The sequence below is a fragment of the Bombina bombina genome, chromosome 1 (assembly GCF_027579735.1).
Source record: "Bombina bombina isolate aBomBom1 chromosome 1, aBomBom1.pri, whole genome shotgun sequence".
NCBI classification, from domain to species: domain Eukaryota; kingdom Metazoa; phylum Chordata; class Amphibia; order Anura; family Bombinatoridae; genus Bombina; species Bombina bombina.
Genome location: NC_069499.1, coordinates 1,011,116,887 through 1,011,143,368, shown reverse-complemented (window position 1 = coordinate 1,011,143,368; position 26,482 = coordinate 1,011,116,887). Strand labels below are relative to the sequence as shown.

Genomic DNA, 26,482 nt, shown 5'->3' with positions numbered 1-26,482 from the left:
TGGAGACCATCTCCAGTCTGGAATAAATCCAAGCCAGCTAGAAAGGCAAAGCCTGCTTCTAAGTCCACATGAAGGTGCGGCCCTCATTCCAGCTCAGCTGGTAGGGGGCAGGTTATGTTTTTTCAAGGAAATTTGGATCAATTCTGTTCACAATCTTTGGATTCAGAGCATTGTTTCAGAAGGGTACAGAATTGGTTTCAAGTTGAGACCTCCTGCAAAGAGATTTTTTCTTTCCCGTGTCCCAGTAAATCCAGTAAAAGCTCAAGCATTTCTGAAATGTGTTTTAGATCTAGAGTTGAATGGAGTAATTATGCCAGTTCCAGTTCTGGAACAGGGGATGGGGTTTTATTCAAATCTCTTCATTGTACCAAAGAAGGAGAATTCTTTCAGACCAGTTCTGGATCTAAAAATATTGAATCATTATGTAAGGATACCAACATTCAAGATGGTAACTGTAAGGACTATCTTACCTTTTGTTCAGCAAGGGAATTATATGTCCACAATAGATTTACAGGATGCATATCTGCATATTCCGATTCATCCAGATCATTATCAGTTCCTGAGATTCTCGTTTCTGGACAAGCATTACCAGTTTGTGGCTCTGCCGTTTGGCCTAGCTACAGCTCCAAGAATTTTTAAAAAGGTTCTCGGTGCCCTGCTGTCTGTAATCAGAGAACAGGGTATTGTGGTATTTCCTTATTTGGACGATATCTTGGTACTTGCTCAGTCTTTACATTTAGCAGAATCTCATACGAATCGACTTGTGTTGTTTCTTCAAGATCATGGTTGGAGGATCAATTTACCAAAAAGTTCTTTGATTCCTCAGACAAGGGTAACCTTTCTGGGTTTCCAGATGGATTCAGTGTCCATGACTCTGTCTTTAACAGACAAGAGACGTCTAAAGTTGATTGCAGCTTGTCGAAACCTTCAGTCACAATCATTCCCTTCGGTAGCCTTATGCATGGAAATTCTAGGTCTTATGACTGCTGCATCGGACGCGATCCCCTTTGCTCGTTTTCACATGCGACCTCTTCAGCTCTGTATGCTGAAGCAATGGTGCAAGGATTACACGAAGATATCTCAATTAATATCTTTAAAACCGATTGTTCGACACTCTCTAACATGGTGGACAGATCACCATCGTTTAATTCAGGGGGCTTCTTTTGTGCTTCCGACTTGGACTGTAATTTCAACAGATGCAAGTCTCACAGGTTGGGGAGCTGTGTGGGGATCTCTGACGGCACAAGGAGTTTGGGAATCTCAGGAGGTGAGATTACCGATCAATATTTTGGAACTCCGTGCAATTTTCAGAGCTCTTCAGTTTTGGCCTCTTCTGAAGAGAGAATCGTTCATTTGTTTTCAGACAGACAATGTCACAACTGTGGCATACATCAATCATCAAGGAGGGACTCACAGTCCTCTGGCTATGAAAGAAGTATCTCGAATTTTGGTTTGGGCGGAATCCAGCTCCTGTCTAATCTCTGCGGTTCATATCCCAGGTGTAGACAATTGGGAAGCGGATTATCTCAGTCGCCAAACGTTGCATCCAGGCGAATGGTCTCTTCACCCAGAGGTATTTCTTCAGATTGTTCAAATGTGGGAACTTCCAGAAATAGATCTGATGGCGTCCCATCTAAACAAGAAACTTCCCAGGTATCTGTCCAGATCCCGGGATCCTCAGGCGGAGGCAGTGGATGCATTATCACTTCCTTGGAAGTATCATCCTGCCTATATCTTTCCGCCTCTAGTTCTTCTTCCAAGAGTAATCTCCAAGATTCTGAAGGAATGCTCGTTTGTTCTGCTGGTAGCTCCGGCATGGCCTCACAGGTTTTGGTATGCGGATCTTGTCCGGATGGCTTCTTGCCAACCGTGGACTCTTCCGTTAAGACCAGACCTTCTGTCACAAGGTCCTTTTTTCCATCAGGATCTGAAATCCTTAAATTTAAAGGTATGGAGATTGAACGCTTGATTCTTGGTCACAGAGGTTTCTCTGACTCTGTGATTAATACTATGTTACAGGCTCGTAAATCTGTATCTCGAGAGATATATTATAGAGTCTGGAAGACTTATATTTCTTGGTGTCTTTCTCATCATTTTTCCTGGCATTCTTTTAGAATACCGAGAATTTTACAGTTTCTTCAGGATGGTTTAGATAAGGGTTTGTCCGCAAGTTCTTTGAAAGGACAAATCTCTGCTCTTTCTGTTCTTTTTCACAGAAAGATTGCTATTCTTCCTGATGTTCATTGTTTTATACAAGCTTTGGTTCGTATAAAACCTGTCATTAAGTCAATTTCTCCTCCTTGGAGTTTGAATTTGGTTCTGGGAGCTCTTCAAGCTCCTCCGTTTGAACCTATGCATTCATTGGACATTAAATTACTTTCTTGGAAAGTTTTGTTCCTTTTGGCCATCTCTTCTGCCAGAAGAGTTTCTGAATTATCTGCTCTTTCTTGTGAGTCTCCTTTTCTGATTTTTCATCAGGATAAGGCGGTGTTGCGAACTTCTTTTGAATTTTTACCTAAAGTTGTGAATTCCAACAACATTAGTAGAGAAATTGTGGTTCCTTCATTATGTCCTAATCCTAAGAATTCTAAGGAGAAATCGTTGCATTCTTTGGATGTTGTTAGAGCTTTGAAATATTATGTTGAAGCTACGAAATCTTTTCGTAAGACTTCTAGTCTATTTGTTATCTTTTCCGGTTCTAGAAAAGGCCAGAAAGCTTCTGCCTTTTCTTTGGCATCTTGGTTGAAATCTTTAATTCATCTTGCCTATGTTGAGTCGGGTAAAACTCCGCCTCAGAGAATTACAGCTCATTCTACTAGGTCAGTTTCTACTTCCTGGGCGTTTAGGAATGAAGCTTCGGTTGACCAGATCTGCAAAGCAGCAACTTGGTCCTCTTTGCATACTTTTACTAAATTCTACCATTTTGATGTATTTTCTTCTTCTGAAGCAGTTTTTGGTAGAAAAGTACTTCAGGCAGCGGTTTCAGTTTGAATCTTCTGCTTATGTTTTTTCGTTAAACTTTATTTTGGGTGTGGATTACTTTCAGCAGGAATTGGCTGTCTTTATTTTATCCCTCCCTCTCTAGTGACTCTTGTGTGGAAAGATCCACATCTTGGGTAGTCATTATCCCATACGTCACTAGCTCATGGACTCTTGCTAATTACATGAAAGAAAACATAATTTATGTAAGAACTTACCTGATAAATTCATTTCTTTCATATTAGCAAGAGTCCATGAGGCCCGCCCTTTTTTATGGTGGTTATGATTTTGTATAAAGCACAATTATTCCAATTCCTTATTTTATATGCTTTCGCACTTTTTTATCACCCCACTTCTTGGCTATTCGTTAAACTGAATTGTGGGTGTGGTGAGGGGTGTATTTATAGGCATTTTGAGGTTTGGGAAACTTTGCCCCTCCTGGTAGGAATGTATATCCCATACGTCACTAGCTCATGGACTCTTGCTAATATGAAAGAAATGAATTTATCAGGTAAGTTCTTACATAAATTATGTTTTTCTCTTTTTCTCTCTTTTTCTCCCTCTTTTTCTTTCTCTTTTTCTCTTTCTTTTTCTCTTTCTTTTTCTCTTTCTTTTTCTCTTTCTTTTTCTCTCTCTTTTTCTTTCTTTCTCTTTTTCTTTCTTTCTCTTTTTCTTTCTCTTTTTCTTTCTCTTTTTCTTTCTCTTTTTCTTTCTTTTTTTCTTTCTCTTTTTCTTTCTCTTTTTCTTTCTTTTTTTCTTTCTCTTTTTCTTTCTCTTTTTCTTTCTCTTTTTCTTTCTCTTTTTCTTTCTCTTTTTCTTTCTCTTTTTCTTTCTTAATTTCTTTCTTAATTTCTTTCTTAATTTCTTTCTTTTTTTCTTTCTCTTTTTCTTTCTCTTTTTCTTTCTCTTTTTCTTTCTCTTTTTCTTTCTCTTTTTCTTTCTCTTTTTCTTTCTTTTTTTCTTTCTTTTTTTCTTTCTTTTTTTCTTTCTTTTTTTCTTTCTTAATTTCTTTCTTAATTTCTTTCTCTTTTTCTTTCTCTTTTTCTTTCTTTCTTTTTCTTTCTCTTTTTCTTTCTTTCTTTTTCTTTATTTATTTTTCTTTCTTTCTTTTTCTTTCTTTCTTTTTCTTTCTTTCTTTTTCTTTTTCTCTTTCTTTTTCTTTCTTTTTCTTTCTTTCTTTTTCTTTCTTTCTTTTTCTTTCTTTCTTTTTCTTTCTTTCTTTTTCTTTCTTTCTTTTTTCTTTCTTTCTTTTCTCTTTCTTTCTTTTTCTCTTTCTCTTTCTTTCTTCTTTCTTTTCTTTCTTTCTTTTTCTTTCTTTCTTTCTTTTCTTTTTCTCTTTCTTTTTCTTTCTTTTTTTCTTTCTTTTTTCTTTCTTTTTCTTTTTCTTTCTTTCTTTTTCTTTCTTTCTTTTTCTTTCTTTCTTTCTTTTTCTTTCTTTCTTTTTCTTTCTTTCTTTTTCTTTCTTTCTTTTTCTTTCTTTCTTTTTCTTTCTTTCTTTTTCTTTCTTTCTTTTTCTTTCTTTCTTTTTCTTTCTTTCTTTTTCTTTCTTTCTTTTTCTTTCTTTCTTTTTCTTTCTTTCTTTTTCTTTCTTTCTTTTTCTTTCTTTCTTTTTCTTTCTTTCTTTTTCTTTCTTTCTTTTTCTTTCTTTCTTTTTCTTTCTTTCTTTTTCTTTCTTTCTTTTTCTTTCTTTCTTTTTCTTTCTTTCTTTTTCTTTTTCTCTCCTCAGGCCTGGGCAAGAGATGTACACTATCCTTGGGCATCAGAGATTGTAGCCCAGGGATACCTTCTAGAATTCAAGGACTCTCCTCCAAGGGGAAGGTTCCACATTTCTCGTCTGTCTACAGATCAGACAAAGAAAGAGGCGTTTTTACGCTGTGTAGAAGTTCTACATACAATGGGAGTGATCCACCCAGTTCCAATTGCAGAACAAGGACTGGGGTTTTACTCAAACCTGTTTGTGGTTCCCAAAAAAAGAAGGAACTTTCAGACCAATCCTGGATCTCAAAATTCTAAACAAATTCCTCAGAGTCCCATCCAAGATGGAGACCATTCGGACAATCTTACCTATGATCCAGGAGGGTCAATATATGACTACCGTGGATCTAAAGGATGCGTATCTGCACATTCCTATCCACAAAGATCATCACCAGTTTCTCAGGTTCGCCTTTCTGGACAAGCATTTTCAGTTTGTGGCTCTTCCTTTCAGGTTGGCCACTGCTCCCAGAATTTTCACAAAGGTGCTAGGGTCCCTCCTGGCGGTTCTAAGATCGCGGGGCATAGCAGCGGCGCCTTACCTAGACGACATCTTAATTCAGGTGTCAACTTTCCAAAGAACCAAGTCTCACACGGAGATTGTATTGGCCTTTCTGAGGTCTCACGGGTGGAAGGTGAACATCAAAAAGAGTTCTCTCTCCCCCCTCACAAGAGTTCCATTCCTAGGAACCCTGATAGACTTGGTAGAAATGAAAATATTTCTGACGGGGGTCAGAAAGCTAAAACTACTTGCCGAGCTCTTTATTCCATTCCTCGGCCATCTGTGGCTCAGTGCATGGAGACAATCGGACTAATGGTTGCGGCAATGGACATAGTCCCTTTTGCTCAGATACACCTCAGACCACTGCAACTATGCATGCTCAAACAGTGGAATGGGGATTATGCAGATTTGTCTCCTCAAATTCATTAGGACCATGAGACCAGAGATTGCTCTTCTCTGGTGGTTGTCTCAGGATCATGTTTCCGCAGGCCAGAGTGGATCATCGTAACGACCGACGCCAGTCTGTTTGGCTGGGGTGCGGTCTGGGACTCCCTGAAAGCTCAGGGCTTATGGTCTCGGGAAGAAACGCTTCTCCCGATAAACATTCTGGAACTGAGGGCGATATTCAACGCTCTTCAGGCATGGCCTCAACTAGCTGCGGCCAAATTCATCAGATTTCAGTCGGACAACATCACGACTGTAGCTTACGTCAATCATCAGGGGGGAAACAAAGAGTTCCCTAGCAATGACGGAAGTAACCAAAATAATCAGGTGGGCGGAGGACCCCTCCTGCCATCTCTCAGCAATTCACATCCCAGGAGTAGACAACTGGGAGGCGGATTTTCTAAGTCGTCAGACTTTTCACCCGGGGGAGTGGGAACTCCACCCGGAGGTATTTGCCCAGCTGACTCAGCTATGGGGCACCCCAGAGTTGGATCTGATGGCGTCCCGTCAGAACACCAAACTTCCTCTCTACGGGTCCAGGTCCCGGGATCCCAAGGCGGTATTGATAGATGCTCTAGCAGCGCCTTGATCCTTCAATCTGGCTTATGTTTTTCCACTGTTTCCTCTCCTCCCGCGTCTGGTTGCCAGAATCAAGCAGGAGAAGGCTTCAGCCACGCAGGACTTGGTATGCAGACCTAGTGGACATGTCATCTGTCCCACCATGGACACTGCCAATGAGACAGGATCTTCTAATACAGGGTCAGTTCAAGCATCCAAATTTAGTTTCTCTACGTCTGACTGCTTGGAGATTGAACGCTTAATTCTATCAAAGCGTGGGTTCTCTGAGTCAGTTATAGATACTGATTCAGGCTAGAAAGCCTGTCACCAGGAAAATCTACCATAAGATATGGCGGAAATATCTTTGTTGGTGTGAATCCAAGGGTTACTCATGGAGTAAGATTAGGATTCCCAGGATATTGTCCTTTCTCCAAGAAGGACTGGAGAAAGGATTGTCAGCTAGTTCCTTAAAAGGACAAATATCTGCTTTGCCTATCCTGTTACACAAGCGTCTGGCAGAGGTACCAGACGTTCAAGCGTTTGCTCAGGCTTTAGTCAGAATCAAGCCTGTTTATAAACCTGTGGCTCTGCCATGGAGTTTGAATCTAGTTCTTTCAGTTCTTCAAGGGGTTCTGTTTGAACCTTTACATTCCATAGACATTAAGTTGTTATCTTGGAAAGTTTTGTTTTTGATAGCTATCCCTTCTGCTCGAAGAGTTTCAGAATTATCTGCCTTAGTATGATTCACCTTACCTGGTGTTCCACGCAGATAGGATAGTTTTGCGTACCAAGCCTGGTTTTCTTCCTAAAGTTGTTTCTAACAAGAATATTAACCAGGAAATAGTTGTTCCTTCTCTGTGTCCTAATCCATCTTCGAAGAAGGAACGTCTATTACACAATCTTGATGTAGTTTGTGCTTTAAAGTTCTATTTACAAGCAACTAAGGATTTCAGACAAACATCTTCCTTGTTTGTTATCTATTCTGGTAAGAGGAGAGGTCAGAAAGCGACTGCTATCTCTTTCCTTTTGGCTGAAAAGCATCATCCGTTTGGCCTATGAGACTACTGGCCAGCAGCCTCCTGAAAGAATTACTGCTCATTCTACCAGAGCAGTGGCTTCCACATGGGTTTTCAAAAATGAGGCTTCTGTTGAACAGATTTGTAAGGCAGCGACTTGGTCTTCACTGCATACTTTTGCCAAATTTTACAAATTAGATTGCTTCTTCGGAGGCTATTTTTGGGAGAAATGTTTTGCAAGCAGTGGTGCCTTCCGTTTAATGTACCTGTCTTGTTCCCTCCCTTCATCCGTGTCCTAAAGCTTTGTTATTGGTATCCCACAAGTTAAGGATGAATCCGTGCACTGGATACACCTTGCAAGAGAAAACGGAATTTATGCTTACCTGATAAATTACTTTTTGGCATTTAAGTCAGGTAAAATTTTTTTTGTTTAAACTACTGTCACCACTGCACCCTATGGTTTCTCCTTTTTCTTCCTAACCTTTGGTCGAATGACTGGGGGGTGGAGCTAGAGGGGGAGCTATATGGACAGCTTTGCTGTGTGCTCTCTTTGCTACTTCCTGTAGGGAATGAGAATATCCCACAAGTAAAGGATGAATCCGTGGACTGGATACACCGCAAGAGAAAGTAATTTATCAGGTAAGCATAAATTCTGTTTTCTTTTCTTATATCAGTGAGCACAAGGATCCTTCAGAAAAGAAACACAAAGAGAAAGACAAACATAAAAATTCTGAAAAGCACCGTGATGGGGAGAAAAACAAAGACTCGGAGAAGCACCGTGATGGGGAGAAAAACTCAGAGAAACATAAAGATGGCGAGAAACACCGCGACCCAGAGAAACATAAAGATGGCGAGAAACACCGGGACCCAGAGAAACATAAAGATGGCGAGAAACACCGGGACCCAGAGAAACACAAAGATGGCGAGAAACACCGGGACCCAGAAAAACACAAAGATGGCGAGAAACACCGGGACCCAGAAAAACACAAAGATGGCGAGAAACACCGGGACCCAGAAAAACACAAAGATGGCGAGAAACCTCGTGATGGAGAAAAGCATAAGGATAAACACAAAGAGAAGGATCGTGAGAAGAGGAAGGAGGAAAAGGTAGTGCGTGGAGGGGAAATACCCTGTTAGAAACATTCCTCTTACTCCTATAATAGTAGTCCCCCCCCCCCCCCCCCCCACATTGAGATAGTATGTGATTTTAATTTTTCTCTCTTTGTGAAATATATATTACCTCCTAATAAGGTTTTTTTATTTAATTTTTTTCTTAAAATTGCAGAACAAGTCCTCCGGTGAAAGTGTGAAGATAAAAAAGGAGAATGGCTTCTCTAGGTAACTTCGTATGTATGTCTATCATGCAAAACTGAAAAGGACTCTTGGGTTAAATTTATCAAGCCTTTTTCTCCACTGTGACAAATATTACAAATCACGCTTTATCAAGCAGTAGTCGTCATTGGACCATGCTTCACAGCCCTGTTCCCCACCTCTCCTGCCTGCGCATGTTTGGCTGTATGTGGGCACAGCACATTGCTGCACGGCATACGACAATTTTTTAAATTGAGCCCCTAATGTGTTGTCAAATAGTGTTATTTTGTTGAATGGGCTTCAAAGTTAGAAACCATTTAAAATACAGTCAGGTGTATATTGTAGCTTTACGGAGCACTGTACTATAAAATGGATTCCCTCTTAATTTTTTCCAAATGACTTGTTATGCATACTGCAGAATATTAAATGCATAGTATATTGTTTCATCATGGTTTCTTCTTTATTTGAATAAGCCCTTTTCTTTCGAATGTCACGATGAGTCCACAAATCATCTAATTACTATTGGGAATATCACTCCTGCCCAGCAGGAGGCAGCAAAGAGCACCACAGCAAAGCTGTTAAATATCACCTCCCTCCCACCCCAGTGATTCTCTTTACCTATGTTAGAGCAAGGAAGTGGTAAAGTTAGGTGTTGGTAAAAGATTCTTCAAGCAAGATTTTATTTTTTTAAGTGGTGCAAGATTGTACTGCTTTGTTCTAGGGTGTAGCCGTAGTCCATATCAGTCTCTTCAGTAGAGCAGTGTTGGCTTTAGAGCAATGGGAACTTGTGGGACATAATTCTCACTGCGCCTCTATTGTCTAAGAGTCAAATGATGAGGATCAATATATGCCGCAGCTTTCTCCCCAAGCTTCCCAAATTTTACCGCCCTCACAAGCAGTGCCCTGCGCTTCAGCTGTAGTCCCTTCTGGGATTTCGTTACAAGATATAGCTTCTCTCATGTCTTCTACTATTTCTGATGCCCTGTCTGCCTTTCCAATGTTGCAGGGCAAACGTAAGAGGAAAGCCAGACATTCGGTAAGCAAGGTTTCTGATGCAATTGTAACGACCTGAAGAGGAGGGTACCGCAGTAGCTTCTGAAGGCAAAATCTCAGATTCAGAGAGTCTATTGCCTCTGACTGACTCGGAGGTGGTATCTTTCAGATTTAACCTTGAACACCTTCGTCTGTTACTCAGGTAGGTTTTAGTTACCTTGGATGATAGTGACTCCACAGTGGTAGTTGTCCCTCAGAAGTCTAGTAAACTGGACAGATATTTTGAGGTTCCTTCCTACACAGATGTTGTTCCAGTTCCTTAAAGAGCCACTGAAATAATTGCTAAAGAGTGGGAGAGACCGGGCATTCCTTTCTCTCCCTCTCCTATTTTTAAGAAAATGTTTTTTAATAGCCGATTTCTGTTAAAGAGGCTTGGCGAACTGTTCCTAAGGTAGGAGCCGTTTACACCTTGGCTAAGAGAACTACTATTCCCATAGCGTATAGTTGTGCTTTCAGAGATCCTATGGATAAGAAGTTAAAGGGGTTACTCAAGAAGATTGTATGTACACCAGGGTCTGCAGTGGCAACCAGCTGTGTGCATTGCCACCGTCACTAGTGCGGCGGCATATTGGTTTGATGCACATGTCTGAGGCCCTCAGGATAGAGACTTCTTTGAATGAGATCCAAGATAGGATAAAAGCTCTTAAACTGGCTAATGCCTTTATTTCGGATGCTTCCCTTCAAGTTATCAAATTGTGAGCTAAGATCTCGAGTTTCTCTATTCTAGCCCGCGGAGCCTTATGGTTAAAATCTTGGTCTGCGGATGTGTCATCCAAGTCTAAACTTCTAGCGATTCCTTATAAGGGGAAGACCTTGTTTGGTCCTGATCTGAAGGAGATTATTTCTGATATCACGGGAGGTAAGGGTCATCTTCCTCATCAAGATAAGACACAAACAAAAAGGATGACAGAGCAATTTTCGTTCCTTTCGAAATTTCAAAGGCAACTCTTCCTCTTCCGCCTCAAAGCAGAAAAAGTCTAAGCCTACATGGAGACCCAGCCAGTCTTGGAACAAAGGAAAACAGTCCAAGAAGCCGTTTAGTGATTCCAAGACAGCACGAAGGGCATGCCCCTGATCTGGGACCGGATCTGGTAGGGGGCAGACTTTCCTTCGTTCAAGCCTGGTTCGGGGTGTCCAGGATCCCTGGGCAATATAAATAGTTTCTCAGGGATACAAACTGGAGTTCAAAGTTTTTACTCCCAGAGGCAGATTTCTACTTTCAAGATCATCTGAAGACCAGACAAAGAGAGGCGTTCTTACACTGTGTAGGAGACCTCTCCGCTCTGGGAGTAATTGTTCCCGTTCCAATTCAGGAACAGGGTCTGGGGTTTTATTCCAATCTGTTTGTGGTTCCCAAAAAAGAGGGAACCTTCAGGCCAATTTTAGACCTCAAGAGTCTAAATAAGTTTCTCAGGGTTCCGTCCTTCAAAATGGAAACCATTTGTTCCATTCTTCCATTGATCCAGGAGGGTCAATTTATGACAACAGTAGATTTAAAGGATGCGTATCTACATGTCCCCATTCACAGGGATCATCACAAGTTCTTAAGGTTTGCCTTTCTGGACAAAACTTCCAGTTTGTGGCTCTTCCTTTTGGTCTTGCCACAGCTCCCAGAATCTTCACAAAGGTTCTGGGATCTTTTAGCGGTGCTTCGATCAAAAGGCATTGCAGTGGCGCCTTATCTGGACTACATTCTAGTTCAGGCGCCATCCTTTCAGCTAGCAAGATCCCACACTGACTTGGTGTTGTCTTTCCTAAGATCCCACAGATGAAAGGTAAATTTAGAAAAGAGTTCCTTAGTTCCAAACAGAAGGGTAACTTTCTTAGGAACCATAATAGACTCTCTGTCTTAATATTTTTCTGACAGAAGTCAGGAAATTAAAGATTGATACTTGTCTAGCCCTATAGTCCACTCCTCGAACATCAGTGGCTCAGTATATGGAGTTAATCGGGCTGATGGTGGCGACAATGGACATCATCCCGTTTGCTCGCTTCCATCTCAGAGCTCTGCAGTTGAACATGCTGAGACAATGGAACGAAAATTATTCAGACTTGTCCCCTCGACTTCTTCTGGAGCAGGTGACAAGGGTCTCTCTACAATGGTGGTTGTCTCTGGATCATCTCTCCCAGGGAACATGCTTTTGCAGACCATCTTGGGTGATTGTGACAACAGATGCCAGCCTTCTAGGGTGGGGAGCAGTCTGGGGCTCTCTAAAGACTCAGGGAATATGGACTCAGAGTATGTTTTGCCCATAAACATTCTGGAACTGAGCGATCTACAATGCTCTTCTGGCCAGTTAGCCTCGGTACAGTTTATCAGGTTTTAGTCAGACAACATAACGTCAGTAGCTTACATCAATCACCAGGGAGGAGCGAGGAGTTACTTGGCGATGACAGTTATCCAAAATAATTCAGTGGGCGGAGGCCCATACTTGCTGTCTGTCGGCAGTCCACATCCCAGGGGTGGACAACTGGGAGGCAGATTTTCTGAGCAGGCAGACTTTTCATCCGGGGGAGTGGGAACTCCATCCGGAAGTGTTCTCCAGCCTGATTCTCAAGTGGGGTCAGCTGGAATTAGATCTCATGGCATCGCGGCAGAATGCCAAGCTCCCGAGATACGGGTCGAGATCCAGGGACCCCCAGGCGGAACTGATAGATGCTCTGGCGGCCCCTTGGACCGTCAAACTAGCATACCTATTTCCTCTGTTTGCTCTTCTTCCTTAAGTAATTGCTCGAATCAAACGGGAAAGGGCCTCAGTGATTCTCATAGTACCGGCCTGGCCTTGCAGGATTTGGTATGCAGATCTGGTGGAGATGACATCTCAACCACCTTGGAGACTTCCGTTGAGGAAAGACCTTCTGATTCAGGGGCCCTTCCTTCACCCAAATCTAGTTTCCCTGAAGCTGACTGCTTGGAGATTGAACGCTTTATTTTATCCAAGCGGGGATTTTCTGACTCTGTTATAGAGACCATGATTCAGGCTTGTAAGCCTGTTACTAGAAGGATTTACCATAAGATTTGGCGTAAATATCTCTATTGGTGTGAATCCAAGGGCTACTCACGGAGTAGTTAGGATTCCTAGAATTTTGTCCTTTCTCCAAGAGGGTTTGGAGAAAGGTTTATCGTCGAGTTTACTAAAGGGTCAAATCTCTGCCTTATCTATTTTGTTACACAAACGTCTGGTGGATGTTCCAGATGTTTAATTGTTCTGTCAGGCCTTGGTCAGGATCAGGCCTGTGTTCAAACCAGTTACTCCTCCATGGAGTCTTAATTTAGTTCTCAAAGTACTTCAAGGGGCTCCGTTTGAGCCTATGCATTCCTTGGATATTAAGTTATCTTGGAAAGTTTTATTTCTTGTTGCTATTTCTTCTGCTCGGAGTGTCAGAGCTCTTGGCATTACAGTATGAGTCTCCTTTATCTTATTTTCCATTCGGATAGGGTAGGTTTTACATACCAAATTAGGATTTCTTCCTAAGGTTGTTTCTGATTGGAACATTAATCAGGAGATTGTTGTTCCTTCCTTGTGTCCTAATCCTCCTTCTCAGAAGGAAAGACTTCTGCACAATTTGGATGTGGTCTGTGCTTTAAAGTTTTACGTGCAGGCGACTAAGGACTTTCGTCAGTCTTTTTCTTTGGTTTTCTCAGGAAAACGCAAAGGACAGAAAGCTACGGCTACTTTCTTTTTGGCTGAAGAGTATAATATGTTTTGCATATGAGACTGCTGGACAGCAACCTCCTGAGAGAGTTACGGCTCATTCCACGAGGGCTATTGCTTCCTCATGGGCGTTCAAAAATGAAGCTTCTGTGGAATAGATTTGCAAGGCTGCAACTTGGTCCTCTCTTCACACTTTTTTTCAAAGTTCTACAAATTTGACACTCTTTTTGCCTCGCCTGAGGCCGCTTTTGGGAGAAAGGTTCTTCAAGCAGTGGTGCCTTCCGTTTAGGTTCCCTGTCTTGTCCCTCCCGTATCATCTGTGTACTCTAGCTTGGGTATTGAATCCCATTAGTGATTAAGATGATCCGTGGACTCATCGTGTCTTAAATTTAATAAGTAAGCATAAATTTTCTTTTTTTTCTTATTTGACACAATGAGTCCATGGCCCGCACTGTTCTTTTAGACAGGTTGTGGGTTATTGTAAACTTCAGACACCTCTGCACCTTGGCTTTTCCTTTCTCTTCCTAACATCAGTCGAATTACTGGAGTGGGAGGGATGGGAGGAGCTATTTAACAGCTCTGCTGTGGTGCTCTTTTCCTCCTCCTGCTGACCTTATCTTGCTGAAAAAGTAACATTTTGAAATTTAAAGAGACGGTAATGTTTTCTGCTTTTTGTTTTTATTAAAGAATTTCACTTTTTTTATTTCATAATTTGATCATTGTTAGTCAGAATGGACCAAGAGGCCCTGCAAAATGTCACTTGTTTGTTATGTTTTGATGCCAATGTGGAACCACCAATCCCTTTCTGTTCCTCATGTATTGAGAGAACTTTACATTACATTACAGAGACTTTTTTTCTGAGCCAACATTTTCTAAGACGGATGCTGTTAGGAGTCTAATGATAATGTTCAGTTTATGCAGCAGCTTTCTCCTTTAAGTGTCCAACACCATCTTGGAAAGTTTTGTTTCTTGTTGCTATTTCTTCTGCTCGTAGAGTGTCAGAGCTCTCGGCTTTTACAGTATGAGTCTCCTTATCTTATTTTTCATTCGGATAAGGTAGTTTTATGTACAAAATTAGGGTTTTTCCCTAAAGTAGTTTCTGATCGGAACATTAATCAGGAGATTGATGTTCCTTCATTGTGTCCTTATTCTCAGAAGGAACAGCTTCTGCACAATTTAGACGTGGTACGTGCTCTAGAATTTTATTTACAGGCGACTAAGGATTTTCGTCAGTCTTCTGCTTTATTTGTAGTTTTCTCTGGAAAACATAAGGGACAGACAGCTACGGCTACTTCTCTTTCTTTTTGGCTGCAGAGTATCATACATTTTGCCTATGAAACTGCTGGACAGCAACCTCGAGAGAGAGAGTTACGGCTCATTCCACAAGGGCTATTTCTTCCTCATGGGCATTAAAAAATGAATCTTCTGTGGAACAGATTTGCAAGGCTGCAACTTGGTCCTCTCTTCACTTTTTAAAAATTCTACAAATTTGACACTTTTGCCTCGGCTGAGGCCGCTTTTGGGAGAAAAGTTCTTCAAGCAGTGGTGCCTTCCGTTTAGGTTCCCTGTCTTCTCCCTCCCTTACCTGTGTACTCTAGCTTGGGTATTGATTCCCAATAGTAATTAGAGATTTATTTATTTTTCTTGACACGAGTCCACGGCCCGCCCTGTTCTTAAGACAGGTTGTTGGTATGTTATAAACTTCAGACACCTCTGCACCTTGTTGCTTCCTTTCTCTCCTTTACTTCGGTTGAATGACTGGGGTGGGAGGGGAGGGAGATGATATTTAACAGCTTTTGCTGTGGTGCTCTTTGCCACCTCCTGATATTCCCAATAGTAATTAGATGATCCGTGGACTCATTGTGTCAAGAATGAAATACATTTATCATGTAAGCGTACATTTTTTATTTTTTAATCTCATTAAAACCATATTGGACATACCCATAAGAATGGGCCGAGCATTTGTGTATATGTTACATATTGAAATGCTAAATCTATTTGGGGGGGATTTGAAAAAAACAACTATTTAACATAAAAAATCCCCCCCCCCCCCCCCCTGGGAGATTAATCCGTTCTATTGTCTTCTCTTTACATGGCTTTTCTACAGAGAAAACATTTTACTCATATTTTCATTGTGAATGATGATACAAAAGGCAAAAGTAGCCCTTAAATAACAAAAATAAAGTAGCTGTTTGCAAACAAATACTCAGGCAGGTAAAACAGACCATTGGAAACCTAAATAAATTAAAGAGAATAACATTTTATAGTACAATGTCCATTTTCATACAAGTCATGCTTCTTCTTACACTATATTGAGTCTGAATTATCAAGATGTTTTCTATGCCCCTTTAATATTGTTTACTTAAGCATAGAAAGAAACTTCCAAATCATATTAAACATCTATTTTCTACAAGGCTGAGCAATAATTTTAAAGTTATATTTCAATGATTTATGGTAATTTTATAATCAAAAGCAGACAGGTGTAGTTAGACTGACTGTATACATACAAAAGTAATTTCCAACAGCCTCCTTACTGTGGGTGTCTTAGTTTGTTGGTTCTCTGTTCTCTCTAGTCCACCTCGTATCAAGGATGAGCCAGATGATGCAGGCTACACCATCTCTCCAAAAGAGCATCTAAAGGCACTGAAAAGATCAAGGGATGATGATGAGTATGTAGCGTGATTTGGGTGCATTATTACAGTTTTAGGAGATTGGTACTACGTATTTTGAGGATAAATGCTAAAATATTGGTATATGTTGCTTATATTGGTTATGTTGCTTACATAGGGAACCGAAGCAAACTTTAAAGGGACTATAAAGCTAAAATTAAACTTTCATGATTTACATAGTGCATGCAAATTTCAAATTTACTACTTTTATCTAATATTTGCTTTGTTCTCTCTGTATTCTTGGTTGGAGAGTATAACCTAGGTAAGTTCAGCAGAAGCAATACACTACTAGGGACTAGCTGGTGATTGGTGGCTCCACATCTATGCCTCTCTTCATTGGCGCTCACAATGTGTTCAGCTAGCTCCAAGTAGTACCTTGCTGCTTATTTAACAAAGGATACAAAAAAATTAAGCAAATTTGATAGAGGTAAATTTGAAAGTAGTAAGTCACATGCTCTTCTTTCTTCTTCTTTTTTTTTTTTTTTTTTTTTATGAAGTAGTTTGCATGGCTGTAATTGCAGGTAATCCTATTGTACAGAACCGGCGGTGAGTTGTACCAATACTGTCTGTTTCTCTTTCTCCTTTCAGTTCCGATTATGCACCCAAAAAAATAAAAACTGAAGATGTTAAAAAGGCCAAGAAGCGAAAGCAGGAGGATGAGGAGGTAATGACTTGCTTTACTGTCCTTGCTATGCCTCCTTAGTAGGCTGTATAACATTTTGTTAAATGTAACCACCGGCTTCATGAAATGTGTTTTTTACCTCAGGATGTAAAACCAAAAAAAAACAAGGTTAAAAAAGAGAAAACTCAGGAGGGAGACGGGAAGAAAAAGAAGGTAAAGAAAGAGGTGGAGGAGAAGTGGAAATGGTAAGTTTAATGCGCTTGTTTAGCTTGGCATTATTTGGGGATAAATACTGCTCTTGTGGTCACTACTGCATCTAATCTGTTAGCCTTTTAGGTTGACTAATCAAAACCTGTTTGTCGGTAGGTGGGAGGAGGAGCGACATGCTGATGGCATCAAATGGAAGTTCTTGGAACATAAAGGTCCTGTGTTTGCTCCCCAATACGAGCCTCTTCCAGACAATGTGAAATTCTTCTATGATGGTAAGTAAAAGCACAAAACTGTTCCCTTCCACTGTTTCTGCATGTCTGATAGCTCCCATAGAGATGATAGTTTGAGTATCTGCCTGTAACATCCTGGATGTTGCTTTACTGTGCATTATGGGGGTTGTGTGTGATAATAAATATATATATATATATATATATATATATATATATGTGTGTATAAAATATTTTCTCTCTCAAAAGGACCTAGACTTGGGCTTAAAGGAATTTAAGCCCAGTTCAGATGAATGCGGTCCACTGTGCTGTCTGATGTAAATGTTTTATTCCATATGGGTGGAAATTATTATTTATATTAAAAAAAATTTAATGGTGGTGAGAGTCCAACTATTCATTACTGTTGGGAATTAATCACCTGGCCACCAGGAGGAGGCAAAGACACCCTACACCAGAGCTTTAAAATCCTTCCTATCTTCTGGGTGAGTACCTGCTTGTCTCTTACAGCTCACCGGCTATTAGCAGGTACGCACAGTTAGGTACATCATAGCCAAATCTCAGCAGCTTGACACACAGCGGCTATCTCAGACTGTCATAATTATTTGCACTTTTATTCTCTTATGTTTATGTTGACTTAATCCTGGCGTATAGCCTTATAGCTTAATAGGTTCAATAGTAATGCTACAGACATCTAAGCTCTAAGACACATATACCTCTGAAATAAAGGCTAGAGTGTTATATACTCATAATGTTGAAAGTGCTAGACCTTAATAGACATTAAAACATGTCACTAGTCTTAAATAAATAAAAAAAAGTCACTAGTGGGCAATTGTATGTATACAATTAAGGTTGCGGCCGCTTTAAGTTTCGGTCTCTGCTGGCATATGTGGATATAAAAAGTCTACACACCCCTGTTAAAATGTCAGGTTTCTGTGATGTAAAAAAATGAGACAAAGATATATAATTCCAGAACTTTTTCCACCTTTTAATGTGACCTATAAACTGTACAACTCAATTGAAAAACAAACTGAAATCTTTTAGGTAAAGGGAAATAAAAAAAATATGGTTTCATAAGTGTGAACACCCTTAAACTAATACTTTATTGAAGCACCTTTTGATTTTATTACAGCACTCAGTCTTTTTGGGTATGAGTTTTTCAGCATGGCACATCTTGACTTGGAAAGATTTGCCCACTCTTCTTTGCAAAGACACTCTAAATCTGTCACAATGTGAGGGCATCTCCTGTGCACAGCCCTCTTCAGATCACCCCACAGATTTTGAATTTGATTCAGGTCTGGGATCTGGCTGGGCCATCCCAAAACTTTAATCTTCTTCTGGTGAAGCCATTCCTTTGTTGATTTGGATGTATGCTTTGGGTCGTTGTCATGCTGAAAGATGAAGTTCCTCTTCATGTTCAGCTTTCTAGCAGAAGCCTGAAGGTTTTGTGCCAATATTGTCTGGTATTTGGAACTGTTCATTATTCCCTCTACCTTGACTAAGGCCCCAGTTCCAGCTGAAGAAAAACAGCCCCAAAGCATGATGCTGACACCACCATGCTTCATTGTGGGAATGGTGTTCTTTTGGTGATATGCAGTGTTGTTTTTGCACCAAACATATTGTTACAGAAGCATTAGTTATTTTGTTGTGAAGAGCTTATTTCCCAGCAGCAATGCCTGAACCAGCAAGCCAGCGCCTAAGAAGGGCTCCAAGAAAACCGTAACAAGTATCATTTCATAAAGAGTTAACTCTTTTTTTTTTCAGCTTTTAGAAACTATTGTCTAATCAACTCTGGAGCCAGACTGCTAATTGATAAGATGAACTTGTAAACTTGTTATCTTAAGAACTGTAATCCTATTGTGGCCTGTCAAAGGACAGTGCTCTCTATCTAAATGTGTGATGGGGGATTTTGTGCTTCCCCCCCTCTCCCCCTGGGAGTGCCCTGTGTGCATGTAACCTTAATAAAAAGCAGGCTGGGCATCCCAGTCCTGAGTTCTTGTTTGACCCTCAATCGCAGCGTTGACTCGTTTTTGTGGGCAGAAGGGTATCCTAGCTGTACTGCAGCTAAGGGAGATTATTCTATATTTGCGAGACTCATATAGAATACTATGGAAAGCAGCTTCTCCCCTCTTTAGCAATAGGGATCCAGGCTTCTAAGCGGTCCATCTCTCAGCGAGACTAAGGGTAACCGTAACATTTGGCGGCAGCGGCGGGATTTTCCTGGATTTCCTAGGAGAGGTACAGAACGGATGGAGAGCGCTTACGAAAAATTGAAGCGTACAACCCTAAAGGATTTACTTGAAAGCAGAGGGGGGTACGCCAGCAACCGGCCGAGGAGAGAGCTGATCGCAGAATTGACCGAAATGGATCAGAGCTTCACAATGGCGGAAACACCGACCACGATTAGTGACGAAAAAACCAGGATTGTTCGGGAAAGGCTCTCATTATACGGGCCGAACCCCTCCATGGAATTGGTACAGCAGTTGATGGCGGAGGCGGACGAGGATATACGAGAGACTCGAGCCCACGAACTCAACCTAGCGAACGCACACCGCAATGCTGAAGCCCCGCAGGTAATCATCCCTGTCGAAAATGCTGGGAGGCCCAAGATACCCTATGCGGCATTTCGACCCTTCCTAGAGAGCGAGACAGGGATTGATGAATATTTGGCGGACTTCGAAAGGCAATGTGCCCTGCACCAGATTCCCAACAAGAGAGTGGCCCACGATATTGTCTGGGAAACTATCCGGGCGAGCCCTGGAAGCCTTTCGTACTCTGGGTGCTGAGGAAGTGACACAGTATGAGCTAGTTAAGGAGACACTGTTGCGACGGTACGCTGTAACTCCGGACACGTATCGCCGACAGTTTCGGGGCACGGGAAAGAAGCCTAACGATACCCATATGGAATGGGCGCACCGAATGCGGAGAGCGGCAAATCACTGGCTGAGCGGAAGTAAAGCGGTGACTGGGGAGGAAATTTTACAATTGTTTCTCTTAGAACATTTTTATAATGGCATGGAACAGCAAGGGAAGGAATGGCTGCGAGACAGGCGGCCTTCTACCTTAGAAGAAGCAGCCAAATTGGCCGATGAACATTATGACTCCCGTCTTCACGAACCCATGAACTACCGAGCTCCAGCACGGGTCGAACCCAGAGAGGTTTACCGTGCACCCCCTCGTGCTGAATTCCGAGCCCCGGTGCCCACAGGGCCCGTCCGACACTCAGGACCACCCAATAACAGCTCTGAGCGTCCCAGACCGACTTGCCACCGATGCAAGCAACCAGGGCATTTCATGGCTAGCTGCCCCCTTAATGCGCACCAGACACCCAGGAATTACAATTACCCCTCTGGGTCCTATCGTCCGGCCCGGGCCCTCTGTGTTAACCAAGAGGCCCCTATGGAGGGATATGTGGGGCCGCTTCACGAGGCAGACCCTGTATATGCTGCCTCAGATAACCGCCAGCACCATCTGCAGAGGGTATGGCTCGAGGGGCGATCTACCGAGGGATTGCGAGACACAGGGGCTACTATCACGCTGGTACAGAGTCATTTGGTGCCAGAGCACAAGCGATCCGGACAGACTGTGGCCGTTAGAGTGGCGGGGGGGGATGTGTACAAAATTCCAACAGCTAAAGTGCATCTTGATTGGGGAGCGGGAAAGGGGGCTGTGAACGTGGGCCTAATGGATAATTTACCTGCCAAAGTACTACTGGGCAACGATTTGGGCCCCATGACTTCTGCCTATGCTCCAGTATGCAACAACGAGGCGGACCCAGTGACTACACGGGCCCAAGCCCGGACGGAGCGAGAGCTCTCACCAGTGCGGGAGACACAGGTAAGACCTACCCCGACCTTGCCTGACAGGTTAGGCCCCATACCCTGGGACACCCCAGATGCTTTCGAGGCAGAGTCTAAGACTGACCCGACCTTACAAAAGTACCGGGAACGAGCAGAGACCGGAGGGGGCGGGGCAGATAACGAAACATTCTTATGGGAAAAAGGGAAACTATACCGCTGGACAGAGAAAAGGGGACAGCGTAGGCGACAGCTGGTAGTGCCCCACAAATACCGTCAAGAAATCCTCAAAATAGGCCACGACATCCCCTTAGCAGGCCACCTAGCCGTTACCCGTACCCTACACCGCATTACTCACACGTTCTTTTGGCCAGGGGTGCACGCTGACGTTAGAACTTACTGTAACACCTGCGATGTGTGTCAACGAGTAGGAAGGCGAGGCGATCACCCTAAAGCCCAGCTAGTAAATATGCCCATTGTAGAGGAACCCTTCAGCCGGGTTGCTATTGACCTAGTGGGACCACTGGCTACCCCTAGTCCCTCCGGTAAGCGATACATTCTTACCGTAGTGGACTACGCTACCAGGTACCCAGAGGCTGTCGCCCTATCCAACATACAAGCGGATACGGTAGCGAATGCACTAGTACAGGTGTTCTCCCGGGTAGGATTTCCAAAGGAAATCCTATCCGACCGAGGCACCCAATTTACGGCTGAATTGACCCAACAACTCTGGCAGGTTTGCAAAATTAAGTCCCTCCTGAGCTCCCCATACCACCCCCAGACGAACGGGCTGTGTGAGAGGTTCAATGGGACCCTCAAGCAAATGCTCAAGACGTTCACTCAGGAATACCGAGACTGGGAACGCTTCCTGCCGCACCTCCTATTTGCTTATCGGGAGGTGCCCCAGGAAACGACAGGGTTCTCTCCCTTCGAGTTGCTCTACGGAAGAAAGGTACGGGGACCCCTAAACCTGATCCGGGAGCACTGGGAGGGAGAGATGGAGGCTGACGGTGTCCCAATTGTGCCATACGTGCTGGAACTCAGGGACCGAATGGAGCAATTAGCCAAATCCTTGCGGGCTAATCTCCAGTTGGCCCAGAGAAGACAGAAAGTATGGTACGATCGGGGGGCCCGAAAGAGAATCTTCACCATAGGACAAAAGGTGTTAGTACTTAAGCCGGTGAAGACAGACAAATTGCAGGCGTCCTGGCAGGGTCCCTACCAGATCGTAGAGAAAAGGGGAGACACCACTTATGTGATAGCTAGCTGCCACGACAACAATCTTAGAAAGACATTCCATGTAAACATGCTCAAGGAATATTTTGAGCGACCAGAGAACGTGACGGCCGTATGTTGTTCCCCTCAGGAAGACCCCGACAGTTTACCCATTCCAGACCTATTAGAAAAGAGCCTCCCCACAGGTATAGTGGCGCAGGTTCAGATAGGGGACCGACTTAGCCCCACTGAAAGGGAGCAGCTCAACCAACTCCTCCAGTCCAAACACCTCACCTTCTCCCCGAAGCCAGGGTACACTACTTTAACCACCCACCAGGTAGATACTCCGGGACAAGCTCCCTTGCGCCAGGCTCCGTACCGAATCCCCGAAGCAGTTAGGACAGGAATGAAGAAGGAGATCGATGAGATGCTCCAGCTCAGGGTAATTGAGCCCTCCGATAGTCCCTGGGCCTCCCCAGTTGTCTTGGTGCCCAAGAAAGATGGGACCACCCGGTTCTGCGTAGACTATCGGAGGCTCAATGAAAATACGGTGACGGACGCTTACCCTATGCCCAGGGTAGACGAGCTACTCGATCGTATAGCCAGGGGAAATTACCTGACCACTATTGACCTCTGCAAAGGTTACTGGCAGATTCCCCTGGCCCCGGAGGCTATCCCCAAGTCGGCATTCGTCACCCCATTCGGCTTATATCAGTTTAGGGTAATGCCGTTTGGGATGAAGAATGCCCCAGCTACATTCCAGCGCTTGGTGGATAGGCTCCTGGATGGCTTCCAGACTTTTGCTTGCGCCTACCTGGACGACATAGCGATCCACAGTGAGTCCTGGGAGGACCACTTAGCTCATGTGGGAATGGTTCTGGATCAGATCCGGGCTGCTGGCCTGACTCTGAAGCCAGAAAAATGCCACTTTGGGATGGCCGAGGTACAGTACCTGGGTCACCGGGTGGGGTGTGGAAAGCAGCGACCAGAGCCGGCCAAAATAGAAGCTGTCGCCAATTGGCCCACCCCCATCACTAAGACTCAGGTCCTAGCCTTCCTGGGCACGGCAGGGTACTATAGACGGTTCGTACCAGACTACAGCACACTTGCCAAACCCCTGACTGACTTGACCAAGAAGAACTTACCTCGACAGGTCCTGTGGTCTCCCCACTGTGAAACAGCTTTCCAGGCTCTCAAAAATGCTCTAATTAATGCTCCTGTCTTGGCGGCCCCAGCCCTTAACAAACGTTTTATCGTCCATACAGATGCTTCCATGTTCGGGCTGGGAGCCGTCCTCAGCCAAGTAGGAGAAGATGGAGGGGAGCATCCAGTTGCCTACATCAGCCGGAAGCTCCTGCCCCGCGAAGTCAGCTATGCAGCGGTCGAAAAGGAGTGTTTGGCTTTGGTGTGGGCATTAAAGAAATTGACTCCCTATTTATATGGTCAGGAGTTCACTCTGGTCACCGACCATAACCCGTTGGTGTGGCTGAACCGGGTCTCTGGAGATAACGGCAGGCTATTACGTTGGAGCTTATCGTTGCAACCCTTCAATTTCACCATTACTTACAGACCTGGGAAACAGAATGGCAACGCCGACGGGTTGTCCAGACAAACCGACCTCAGCCCCGCATAACCAGCGGTCTGGACAGCCTTAATCTGCCCCGAAAAGGGGTCAGACCGTGTCTGCCAGAGTGTTCCACAGAAAGGGAGCACTGTTACAGAAGCATTAGTTATTTTGTTGTGAAGAGCTTATTTCCCAGCAGCAATGCCTGAACCAGCAAGCCAGCGCCTAAGAAGGGCTCCAAGAAAACCGTAACAAGTATCATTTCATAAAGAGTTAACTCTTTTTTTTTTTCAGCTTTTAGAAACTATTGTCTAATCAACTCTGGAGCCAGACTGCTAATTGATAAGATGAACTTGTAAACTTGTTATCTTAAGAACTGTAATCCTATTGTGGCCTGTCAAAGGACAGTGCTCTCTATCTAAATGTGTGATGGGGGATTTTGTGCTTCCCCCCCTCTCCCCCTGGGAGTGCCCTGTGTGCATGTAACCTTAATAAAAAGCAGGCTGGGCATCCCAGTCCTGAGTTCTTGTTTGACCCTCAATCGCAGCGTTGACTCGTTTTTGTGGGCAGAAGGGTATCCTAGCTGTACTGCAGCTAAGGGAGATTATTCTATATTTGCGAGACTCATATAGAATACTATGGAAAGCAGCTTCTCCCCTCTTTAGCAATAGGGATCCAGGCTACTAAGCGGTCCATCTCTCAGCGAGACTAAGGGTAACCGTAACACATATGTTTTGGAATTATGGCCAAAAAGTTCAACTTTGGTTTCATCAGACCAGAACACCTTTTGCAACATGCTTTTGGGAAACTTCAGATGTGTTTTTGCAAAATTTAGCCGGGCTTGGATGTTTTTTGTTTTTTTTGGTAAGAAAAGGCTTCCGTCTTGCCACGCTACCCCATAGTCCAGACAAATGTAGAATATGGGCGATTGTTGTCACATGTACCACACAGCCAGTACTTGCCAGATATTCCTGCAGCTCCTTTAATGTTGCTGTAGGCCTCTTGGCAGCCTCCCAGACCAGTTTTCTTCTCGTCTTTTCATCAATTTTGGAGGGACATCCAGTTCTTGGTAATGTCACTGTTGCACCATATTTTCTTCACTTGATGACTGTCTTCACCGTGTTCCATGGTATATCTAATGCCTTGGAAATTCTTTTGTACCCTTCTCCTGACTGATACCTTTTTAACAATTAGATCCCTCTGATGCTTTAGAAGCTCTCTGCGGACCATGACTTTTGCTGTAGGATGCGACTAACAAAATGTCAGGAAAGACCTACTAGAACAGCTGAACTTTATTTGGTGTTAATCAGAGGCACTTTAAATGATTACAGGTGTGTACTGATTCCTATTTAACATGATTTTGAATGTGATTGCTTAATTCTGAACCCAGCTATATCCCCAGTTATAAAATGGTGTTCACGCTTATGCAACCCTATATTTTTTTTTTTTTTATTTCCCTTTACCTAAAAGATTTCAGTTTGTTTCAATTGAGTTGTACAGTTTATAGGTCACATTAAGGTGGAAAAAGTTCTGAAATGATATTTATTTTTTTAACAATCTTTTTAAAGCTCTCTTCAGGTTGTTTTCTGAGTTGTGGATATTATACCGCCTCTCTGGGCACATAATGTTTTCTTCTCATTTGCTAGTGAGGAGGATTTTGAATTTTATACGATTTCAGACCATTTCAAATTTCTGACTAAGGTCATTCATTCTCTCTGAGAGGGAACACTTGGTCAAGGTGTTTGCATTCGATTGTGAGGTTTTCTTCTGTCTAATCTAGAGCATATGGGTAATTTTTAGAGGACCAGGTTAATTCTTGTTCCTTTTTCTGATTTTAAAATCTGGCTAACCATTCCTAAAGTGAATGGATCTGTCAAAAAACCTATGGATAATAGGCTGGAGTTTTTTTTCCACATTTGGCCTTTCTGCAGGTGGTGTGGTGTTTTTATCTAACTGTGGAACAGCTTTTCAAGCGCTAGAAGGTAAACAGGCCTTTGCTTCAGTCCGGGCATAGGTGTCGCACTTGCCAGGATTCTAGAAGCCTCTCTTGTTTTTGTTTTTTTTGTGTGAATTGTTTGTCAGAATTGATTCCTTGAGAATTATTATGAGAAGGGATCTAGTAACAATTCTCTGCTTTGGGGGATGTAATCCTTTATAGGCGAGGCATTTTTTTCAGACTCTTATCATTGATCGGTATACTTGGTAACCTTTCCCAGTCTGTAATAGGCAGAGGTGCCCATATGTCTTTTTTGCTTTGGGAAAAAAAAAGTCTGCATATAGGTTGTCCTGGGCCCAAACTCATTTCTTGGATGAAACGGATTAAGCCTTGAGATGACATTCTCAATCTTCATTAAGGTTCTAGAGGATATGGAGATTGTTCCTATTCCAGTATCAAAATGCCAGAGAGGATTTTATGTCAAGCTATTTGCAGTTCCAAGAAACCGGGTACATACAGGTTTATTCTAATGCGTACTCCTTATACAATTTCTGAAGGTTTACTTTCTTTTTAATCCTCCTCATTCGGTTACTGGTACTTTCTGAAGTGTTTACCTGCACCTTCTCCGGTTCCTTCATTCCGGGACAGTGATTTTCAGTTGTCGCTCTTTCCTTTTTGGTTTTGCTACAGTTCATACATTCATTCCACGGTTCTGATAGATATATATTTTTTGGGTCACAGTTGAGCTATAGCTGTGGCTTCCTACTTGGATGATAATGGTTCAATGTCCCTATTTATTTTTAGCGACTGCACATACAGATAAACCTATGCTGGATTTTTTCAGTCATGGACTGGAAAAGTCAGTTTGTTGACCCTACTTTCAAGGGCTTCTCTTCTGGTAGGCTCATGGACCCAACAGTTTTTCAGCTGATCAGTACAAGCTCATATCCGCTTGTGGAATGTTTTAGTCCCTA

The 26,482-nt window shown here is 42.8% G+C and overlaps 1 protein-coding gene across 1 annotated transcript in view; it reads left to right on the top strand.

The window, feature by feature from the left end:
- The window catches only part of TOP1 (DNA topoisomerase I), a 268,572-nt gene that overhangs the window by 46,766 nt on the left and 195,324 nt on the right, over positions 1–26,482 (top strand). Inside the window, exons 4-9 of the mRNA XM_053714593.1 lie at positions 7,926–8,358; positions 8,537–8,589; positions 15,845–15,940; positions 16,529–16,604; positions 16,707–16,807; positions 16,929–17,044. Coding sequence (XP_053570568.1) covers positions 7,926–8,358; positions 8,537–8,589; positions 15,845–15,940; positions 16,529–16,604; positions 16,707–16,807; positions 16,929–17,044 — 875 coding nt within the window. The remainder of the gene's footprint in view (positions 1–7,925; positions 8,359–8,536; positions 8,590–15,844; positions 15,941–16,528; positions 16,605–16,706; positions 16,808–16,928; positions 17,045–26,482) is intronic.